Genomic DNA, 10401 nt, shown 5'->3' on the forward strand with positions numbered 1-10401 from the left:
TAAGATTAAAAAGCGTACAACCTATAGGCCAAAACTCCAAATATGGGTTCTTCTTGGTGCATTGAGCATGTTCTTTAGCAAGCTCCCAATCTTTAATGGCGAATAGTATTTCTGCCACCTCGTGTAGTAGATTTGTTCTCCTATCCTCAATGATTCTTCCACGAGGACTAAATACTGATTTGGAGGATATTGTAGATATATACACCATTAACACATCTCGTGCTAGTTTTGAGAGCACGACACATACCATCATCCTGTGATCACTCCAACACTGAATACATTGAATTCTTGTGCATTGTGGTTTATTGCATCGAATACATGAGGGTTGAGTTGAGCTTAGACCTAGCCCGTGATTGATTTCTCAACTTCTAGCTTATAGTTTAGTTTTTTGGATTTTATAACTGCATAATCTCGTAATCTAAATGCTCTGTAGGAGAAATTCCAACGTATTATGTGAAAAACTTCATTCCCCGGGTAGGACCTTAAGCTCCCCTCGGCGGCTTGGCCTCACCGTTAGATATGAAAAATTTAACTTTTTGCCACTCTTTCGAGTGGTTAAAATATATTTGTCACTCGCTGTCTATAATGTGTGGGCCTTTATGAGTCTATGACATGTGGGGTCCAGTGACAAATTTGTTATGATCATTCGTAAAAGTGGCAAAAAGTTAAATGCCCCGTTAGATATGGATGACAATGTTGCCATTAAGGCATTGACCAGAGTACATGCGGGGTACTTGGACCGATATGTATGATCATGGGTTTAACTTTTTGTATGTGCATGCATGTCCGCGACCAAAAACCTAATGGGTAGATGGATTTTATATTTTACCAATAGATAACTAATGCCTGACCCGGTGCTTATGTAGAGGTTAATTTTGGCCTATCTCTTGTACCTCTTTTTTATCGGCCAATTAAAATCTTGATCTTTGTTAAAATTGTGAAGATTGATGATGAAGTGGGTTGCTCTTTTAAACAATTAGTGATAATTTTACAAATTATTGATTATGTTGATTGTCGGAACGTGAAATCCTCGAACGGGTGACCCATTGTCCACCTTTCTGAGTTCGGCTAGGGGACTGGATGATATAGAGTGAGAGTTTCACATTGGCACGAAAGAGAGAAAAAGTCTATACATGTTTGAACCACAAGGTGTGTAAAACGTAGTCTTGTTGTATGCCACATGACTTGACCAACGCTCGACCCCCTCCTCCTCGAGCTTGTCCCATTTTTATAGTAACAAGGGGAGTATATAATGTCTGTGAGGTAGACATAATTTTTATAGATATTTGGTTATCTTAATTTGTCAACGGTACGCAAGAGTGACTGATGACTGACCGAGCATGTAGAGGTGACGACATCTTGCCATGCATGCCGCACATGTATTTCACCCGAATCTTGCACGCCATGCACATTTCCCGTGCTTGCTAGCTATCAGTGGATAGTCTCGTCACAGTCGCCTTGCAAGCTAGCCAAACTAAGTGATAGGTTGGATATGCCATTTAGCAAAGTGCTGACTAGATCTCTACATTTGCACCGCCAAAGTTAGGTACTCGTGTAAGCACTATTATAAGCCATGACCTTTATTCAAGTTATTGGGGGTGGGGCTTTATAAATAAAAAATATATAAATAAACATTTTATGTATGTCCTTAACTATCTAAAAGTTAAGGCTGAAAATAAAACTATAGCAAAAAGCTCTGAAAGTATCTCTAAATATAAAATATTTTTTATAAGCATCGACATACGTGTTTTTTAATTGTGGCGTCTCGCCTTCCTCGGTTGGTCCCTCCCGTCAACGGGGCATTTAACTTTTTGCCATCTGCTGCGGTACTCATTTTAACAATTTGTCACTCTCTGTGTTAGAGATTAAGTGCCACCTCTAAGAGCAAGCTCAATAGTATAGCCAACTACTAGCTCCAATTCTTATATAGTCAATCTAATAGTCAATTCATACAATATTTAACTACAAATCTTATAGTAACATGTCCCACCTGTCATACGCATACTGTGTATTGGAGTCTGTGCTGTAGTTGGCTATAAATCTGTAGTACATTACTCTTCTCTCTCCTCTCATTAAAATATGTTTCCAGCCAACTTGTAGGGCCTGTTTGGGGGAGCTTCTCTCAGCTGCAGCTTCTCTCAAAAGCTGCTTCTGCCAGAAGCTGTCCCAAACAGTTCATAACTTTTGAGAATCTGTAGTTACAGATTCTGGAAAATGAACTGAGAATCCAGAAGTTGGAGAAATTGGGTTTAGGAGCTTTTCTAGATTCTCAGAAGCTGGCTACCAAGCAGCTGCTTCTCAGAATCTAAAGCTCCCCAAACAGACCCATAGCCTGCTATTGTACCTGCTCTGAGGTGGTGTTTGGAACAAGGGACTTATTTTTAGTTTTTTGTCCCATCGAATGTTTGGACGCTTGTTATAAATAGTAAACGTAAACTATTAATAAAACTCATCTATAATCCTGGACTAATTTACGAGACGAATCTATTGAACCTAATTAATTCATGACTAGTCTATGTGATACTACAATAAACATGCTCTAATTATGGATTAATTAGACTTTAAAAATTTGTCTCGTGGATTACCATTTATTTATGAAATTAATTTTTATTAGTCTATGTTCAATAATTTAAACTAGTGTTTAAACATCTGATATGACGTCGGAAAAAATAGCAAATCATTATAAATATTCCCCGTGAACACACAGAAAAGCGAAACGGTTATCGCGTTAACTCCCCCGCCCTTCCCTTCCCTCCTCACACCCCCACCCGATCCGACCTCACCTGACCCGGCGCTGCCACTAGAAGCTTCCACCCTTGCCTCCTCCTTCCTTCCTTCCGGCCGCACGTGCCGCTCACCCGCGCCGCCCCCCTTCCCCTCCTAGACCCGGTCCACCGCCCGCGCGCTCTCCTCCCGTCCCCTCCCCTGCCAGATCCGGCAGTGCCGCGCCGGGGCGGCCTCTCGGGTTGGGTAGGGTTTTCGCCGTCTCCGATCGGAGCTAGGAAGGAGAGAGAGAAAGAGGGAGGGGAGCGAGATGGATCAGAGCAGGAGGGCGGTGGAGTCGTACTGGCGGTCGCGGATGGTGGACGGCGTCACGGCGGACGACGACAAGGTGGCCCCCGTCTACAAGCTCGAGGAGATCTGCGAGCTGCTGCGCGCCTCCGACGCCGGCATCGTCAAGGAGGTGGCTGACTTCGTCCTCAAGCGACTCGACAACAAGAGCCCCGTCGTCAAGCAGAAGGTGCCCCCCTTCCCTTCCCTCCCCTCAACTCCTCCTACTCTGTGATCTGCAGCGCTCGGGTTGACCCCGACGGGATGGGGCAGGACTGGTGTGTTGTGTGGGCGACGGCGAGATCGATCGATCGTTCGTGCGCTCATGGTGATTGATACTTCCCGGCGGCAGTCGGTGTTTTTGTGTTCTTACTGACGATTAGTTCTGATGCCTGGAGGATTGCAGCCGCACGACGGCTCATATATCTGGGGAGTGATAATTTATGCTGATTCTGAGTTCATGCCTGCCTCCTGAATTGCCAATGTGTTGGGGGTTGAAGATAAAATAGTTCTATTTTGATATTCTGGATGTGGATTAATGAGGGAGACTGCTTAGTCATTGATAGCGTGCCCCAGTTTTTAGGGATAAAACGGTGGTGACTGGTGACATGATGAAGTGGAAGGGAGAAACCATCCTTGCTCACCTGGATGTGATCTGCTGCCTCCCCGGATACACCCTAAATTAGATGGCTTATTACGGTGTATGCGAGTTAGCTAAAATGGATTTATGCATTGTAGTTCACATCACCTGAAATTAAAGGGACTTAAAAGAACTGGGAGTGTTCTCTCCATCCAACTATCATGCATGTAACTGTTCCAAATCCAGTGATACCTTGGTGGCCTGTATGATTTGGTGAATTCTGTTTTCTCAAGCAGAGAACTTGTGTGGCTAATATGAACTACAAGAAAAATTATAGCGACAGTCCTAAAAGATGTTTACCTAATCTACAGTAGTTACGTTTTGTTTGCATTTAAGGGATAGTTTTGTGTATTTAACCCACCAAACCAAATACCCATTGGCAACGTAGGGTTAACATAACCTGATCAAAGCCTTTGACTTTTGCTCAACATAGGAATAGCTATAAGTTAACCTACCTTCAGAGGAATAAGCTAGCCAATAAGTTTAAGTTTCCTTAACATAGGAATAGTAATAAGTTAATCCACCTTCAGAGGAATAAGCTGACAAATAAGGTTGTTTAGTGAACTTGAATGTGAAATTCACACAAGAACTTGTGATCACTAATTTTCATTTTAAAAAATAAATTACTTTCTATCCATGGCATGTTGCATTCTGACACCTGATCTCATAATTGTAAGTTTATACCAGCCTTTTGAAGTGCTTCTTGTGGGCATATAATACTACTTTGCTAAGCCTTTTTATTGAATGTTCCATGTCAGTCCTGACTCCTGAGCGGTGGCACATGACACCTTTTGTGATCATGATATGGTGCCCCCCTGTATATATCATAGAATGTACCTTAATGATTTTTTATACAATTTTTAAGATACACTAACTTATGTCTAACCTTTCAAGTGCAGTGGTGTTTAATTTATTGACGACATGGCTTCTGTTCTTCAATTCTGTAATAACCTTTTGAATTGCTTGTTTCCAGGCTCTGCGGTTGATTAAATATGCTGTTGGGAAGTCTGGTACTGATTTCAAGCGGGAAATGCAACGGCACTCAGCAGCTATGCGTCAGCTTGTTCACTACAAGGGGCACCCTGATCCGTTGAAAGGGGATTCTCTTAATAAGGCCGTCCGTGAAACAGCAAATGATGCTATTGCTGCTATTTTCTCCACAGAGGACCCTAAACCAGCTGTTGCAACAGAAGGTCTTGGCAAGCGCATACAGGGTTTTGGAAATACTAATTTTGAGCCATCAAGGGATGACAAAAAATCTTTCCTTAGCGAGTTAAGTGAAGTAGTGGGCATTGGCAGTGCTTCCATTAAACAGGGTTTGAGCAACTTTGCTGCATCTCATTCATCAATGATAACGAATGATAATGGTGGTCCGTACAAGAGCCCAAACCTTCGAAGGTCTCTGACCACAGAAACTGATAAATATGGTAGGTATGATCCAAGTGAAATTCAAGGGGAGAGTCGTTCTTCATCTGGTTCTTCAAAGAACATGACTTCTGGTTCATGGGGTCCTAGTCCATCCAGTTCTGCACCAACTGATGATGCTGGTTCAAGTCAAACAGGGGTTAAGACTCGTGAGGAGAGACTTTTAGATACAATCGCAACTTCAAGTGGTGTACGGTTGCAACCAACTAGAGATGCTCTGCAATTATTTCTAACAGAAGCCACTAAATTGGATGCAGTTGCTTTGAGCCATGCCCTTGAGAACAAATTGAATTCTCCTTTATGGCAGGTGGCTTTATGATGCTTTTTGTTGATCTAGTTTAACCTTACAATATTCATATCTGCAATGGGACGGGGGTAAAGATGTCTAAATTGTGGTTTTAACTGTTCTGACAAGTGACTAGTGTTATATTGCATGCACAATTTGATATGTTTTTGTCATTGTCCAGTCAAATGGAAGAACTGTTGATAGGCTAATATATAGATACTTTAAACATATGCATGTTCTTTTAAAATTTAACAAGTGCGTCTTAAGATTTCAAAACTTCAAAAGAAAATAACTATATATGGAAAAGATTTAACCACACAGACTGGTTATGACTTACGACTTGTGACCTGGCTCTACACATTTTATGATTAGAAGTTTAGCGCTGTATATAATAGAGAGTGGTATGTAAGCATAATAATGCTTAACTCAGGATCCAATTTTCAAGATGGTGCATACTTTGTTTGAAGAATAATATGTGAAAATGCACTTTTGCATGATAACAGTGCTTAGTTAAGGGCTTCTCCACGTGCATTCGTTGCAGTTCATGTCTCTTAGTATATTTATGTAATATGTACATATCCAGTGTGCTAGCATACTGGTTCTGAAAATTATTAGGCAGTGATCTGCAAATCCTTTTTAACATGACCAGTGGAATCAGAGAGTTTTGCCTTGTTATATGTTCCAATTTTTGGATGGAAGCCCACATATAGCACCTGAACTTTAAAACCGGGCATCTAACTTCCCTGTGTAATAATTCCACGTATCCACCTGAAGTGGTTTTGCATAGTAGTTTCGCCTATAACCACCTTAATATACTGCTCATTCAATGTTTGTTAGGACTAGTACATGAACTTCCATTGGAATTAAACTAGGGGTTAGCAGTACGGATATTCTCATAACGGACATGTTCATTATTATTGAAGTTTTTTGACCCTTTCATATATTTTAATAAAATATTATCTCACATTATTTATATACCTGCTTAGATCATATTATCCACCATTCTTTTCACTTCATAATTTTTCGGTATATTTGTTTACTTCTCAGGTTCGCATGAAGGCAATTTGTGTACTGGAAGCAATTGTAAGGAAACAGGATACTGATCCTTATTCGATCATTACTTCATATTTCTGTGAGAACAGTGCATCTGTTGTTAGATGCTGCGAGCTTCCGCAGGTTTCTCTCAGAGAAAAAGCTTCAAAGGTCAGTGAAGTTGCAAGCCATTAATAAAAGAAAGTTATACAGTGGACCTTTTATTTTCTACAAATTGCTTTGCTTCTCCTTAATTCTCCCTCTCTCGGCTATAGCTATTTCTACCTGCAATTGTCAGTATATAATGGGCCGTGCTATTCTTAGGTCTTAAATCTGCTGGTTGGGGAACAACCTACTGGAACCAATAATCTTTCAGAAACAAAGACTACAATACCTGCTGCACAGATGCCTGATTTGATTGATACAGGGGATCAAGATGACCCTGGGGCTCAAAATTCAGCTCAGGAAGGCAGTGAGAAGATAGTGGGGAATAGAACATATTCTTGTTCTGTTGATGATTTGCTTGGTGTTGAACCTATTGCTGATATAAGTACCACCATCAGTAATGGTAATGGAAGTGATCCATTTGCAGATGTGTCATTCCATGAGGTGGAGACTAAGGATACTAATGACCTATTCTCGGGGATGAAGGTAGAAGAAAAAACATCTTCAGCCTTACATGATAGTTCATCAATAAACAAAAATGAATTGCCAGATATTTTTGGCAGCAGCCCTGAGCCATTCTTCCAAGAAAGTGTAGAGGACAAAGGAACTGTGAATGATTTGATGGGAGGTTTGAACCTTAATGGAACTGCCGAAGCTCAGCCTGGAGTTAAAACAGAAGCTAACAACAACACTGTCAATGTTTCACAGCTCTTTGACATGAACAGTCAAACAAGCAATATGGCCAATTCTGCAGCAATGACTGGTATTCTTGGTCAAAGCTCCTTTTATCAGCAACAGCAGGTTCCCTTGCAGTACAACATGCCACCACAGATGCTGTTCAATCCATCATTTGCTGGGCAGCAATTAAACTATGGTGCTATGGGTGTTCTTCTTGCTCAGCAGCAGCAACTTCTGCAAAATCTAGGAAATTTCAATGCTGGGTTGGGACACTCATCTTTCAATACAATGAGCAGCGGAAATGCATCTGTGCTTCCTGATATCTTCAATTCAAGTAACCAACCTCAACATGTTGCTGTGATGAGCAACTCAAAGAAGGAAGAAACTAAAGCTTTTGATTTTGTTTCGGTATGTGCTTCCATTCTTTCCCTAGTTTCTTCTTTCGTTTCATATAGACATGTGCAAATGTTACCAGCGGCCATAATGCATGGCACCCATGAATCTATGATAGTTGCGTAAGTCTGTTAACAGTTCTAATTTCTTCCAGGATCATCTCGCAGCAGCACGTGGTTCAAAAAAGTAAATCGAATGCAGTGAGTCTGCCCAGACTGTAGCAACAACGCAATTGCTTGGCTTCTCGCAAACTTCGCTCATATCGTGAGAGTTCCATTGATTAATTGGATGAATCGCACGAACAAATTTTGCATGGTTTGCTGCAACAGATGACCAGAGGAAGGATACAGCTGGAGATTGTGTTGTATCATGTATCTAGACAAAATTTGATTTTATGTTGAAATAAACTGTACCTATCTTCTCAGTTCCTTTTGATGTCGTCTTGTTTTATTTTAAAGAGTCAAGACTTGTAGATTGCTCTTTCAGGCGGGATTTTGATTTTGCTACTGTACAACATATTGGTTCTTTTGAAGGGAATTGTAAAGTTTGCTACGTTAATAACAGGTGCCATACGGGAATAATGCTTCATGAATCATACTGATCACGTGTCGAGTACATTATATCTGTCTGCATAGTGCAAATTGTGTATTATACATAGCGTGACAATGAGCTAGAAGTATCTAGTGAAGTATTTATTGTCTAGTGAGAAAATGCGTACGAGAGTTACTGGCAACATGGAGTTGCACATTGTTCAAACACTGTGGGGAAGATGGTTCTACTGCCTGTGTCTTAAAATAGAAAACTGCCTACATCTTACGATGAAAACTGGACTGGATATATCCTAGCTAGTATGTACAATTTAAATTTAAATGAACAGATATGTCTAATTCAAGACTATATTTTTTATTTTTTGAGACAGGAGTAGTTGCAATGTGAAGTGTGATGAGAAGGAATTCGAGTTGTTTCTTGTTAACAATTTAAAATATTTTGAATTATTGTTAAACTTTCTAGGAAGAAACATTAGGGATAGATCATAAGAAAAATCAGCATTAGATGTGAAGCAAACAAACAATTCAGACCAATGCATGGTCGATCCAGGGCAGAGACCTATGTTACCGGCTCGATCCCAAATGTTGTTACTCAGTCTCATGCTTACCCATGCGGTTTGGTAGTAGAGATTACTACGTTAGTAGTAAGTAATTTATGAGTAAAACATTTTTATACGTGTTTGTAACCATTAAAAAGCAAGTACGGTAAAATATACTACAATAAAAAAGACATAAAATCATCTTTAAAATTAAAAATATAGGGTTAACATAAGTATAAGTGAGACAAGATGAGTTGCTATGTTTTAGCCGGATTTTGTTTCAAGCGTGTCCATCAAATCATTCAGCCACAAAGTATGCCAAAGAAATAAGTGTACTGACAATCTGACATGTGGGCTATTGAGTTAAAAAGAATTATGACACCTATAACTGCGGAAGCAAAACATTTAGCTCCTATTTGATTTGAAGGAAATGTACTACAACTTTTTATAGGATTCTAATTCCTAGAGGATCTTTTTGCCATCTATATGGGATCCTATTGAATCCAACGGAATTTATAAGGAATGCTTGTTCAATATAAGTTCTAGAGAAAATTTAACATGTACCATTCGATTTGAAGGAAAAATACATGAATTTTATAGGATTATGATTTCTATATGATCCTTTTGTCTATATGGGATCCTATTGAATCCTATGAAAATTATATGTAATGTCTCATTCTATATAATGTTTAGAGAAAATTTAACATGATGTTAACCTTTTTGTTTGAGTTTTTACCTATTCTTCAATTCCGTGTATTATGGTCCAATCAAACATTACTATTTTTATTTTTTTTATGTGTTGTAATTATATATTTTACACTTATATTTCTATCAAAGCCTGTTCTTCTATTTTCTCAGTCACCGGTTTCAAATGAGCCCCAGTAAGTTTTCACACAAATAACTGAAATCACATTATGCTGAATAATCACTATAGAAAAAAAGGTAATACATTTCATAAAAAATATATTTTTATTTATTTGAGTATTAAATCTTTTTCTTCTTAAGGTGACAAAGCATATCTATTTAATTAGTTAAATGAGCAACAATAACATGTCACCTGACTTGTGAGTTGACGAAAGAGAATACTACTCCTAGGCCTCGTGCACACGCTATCCGAAATACTAAACGATATATTTTATATAAAAATTTTCTATAGAAAAATTATTAAAAAAAATCATATTAATCTATTTTATATTTTTTAATAATTAATAATTAATTAATTATGTACTAATCTATTATTATATTTTTTCGCGTCGCGTAAATCCAACTTATCACCCCTCTATCCCGGTCATCCACAGCCACACGTGTCGATAAACAGCAGCGCTTCTCCCCGGGGGGGACCACGCCACAGAAGATCCTAGGTTACTGCTAACCGCGGCCCCACCGCCCCTGACAATCCGGACCCACACGTGGACTCCCAACTCCCAAGTCTCCAGCTCTGCACCGCCGTCGCCTTCCGACTCCCTTGCCAAATCCGGACTCTCCCTTGCCAAATCCGCCCTCCGTCGGGTCTCCCTGACGGGTGGGCCCACGGTCTTATCCGGGCCCACCAGTCAGCACCCTCCCCCGGGTGGACGAGTCGCATAATAAATCGGTGCGGGGCCCGCACCAGACCGCACACGTTTTTTTTTTTCCGCACCACTT

General features: G+C 39.9%; 1 protein-coding gene across 1 annotated transcript; it reads left to right on the forward strand.

Annotated features, from left to right (window-relative positions):
• Positions 1-2764: 2764 nt before the first annotated feature.
• LOC102705016 (protein MODIFIED TRANSPORT TO THE VACUOLE 1) lies at positions 2765-8231 on the forward strand. Its single transcript, XM_006643892.3, has 5 exons — positions 2765-3241; positions 4665-5423; positions 6450-6605; positions 6759-7685; positions 7825-8231. The coding sequence occupies exons 1-5, from the start codon at positions 3035-3037 to the stop codon at positions 7858-7860; spliced, it is 2085 nt and encodes a 694-aa protein (XP_006643955.1). The 5' UTR covers positions 2765-3034; the 3' UTR covers positions 7861-8231.
• The last annotated feature ends 2170 nt before the right edge of the window (positions 8232-10401 follow it).

Source organism: Oryza brachyantha, chromosome 1 (genome assembly GCF_000231095.2).
Source record: "Oryza brachyantha chromosome 1, ObraRS2, whole genome shotgun sequence".
Lineage (NCBI taxonomy): Eukaryota > Viridiplantae > Streptophyta > Magnoliopsida > Poales > Poaceae > Oryza > Oryza brachyantha.

Bases quoted from the DNA above. Each gene is read 5' to 3' on its own strand.
- LOC102705016 (XM_006643892.3), top strand. From the start codon at position 3,035: ATGGATCAGAGCAGGAGGGCGGTGGAGTCGTACTGGCGGTCGCGGATG. The intron at 3,242-4,664 runs GTGCCCCCCTTC...GCTTGTTTCCAG, and splicing joins GCCCCGTCGTCAAGCAGAAG to GCTCTGCGGTTGATTAAATA. The intron at 7,686-7,824 runs GTATGTGCTTCC...AATTTCTTCCAG, and splicing joins AAGCTTTTGATTTTGTTTCG to GATCATCTCGCAGCAGCACG.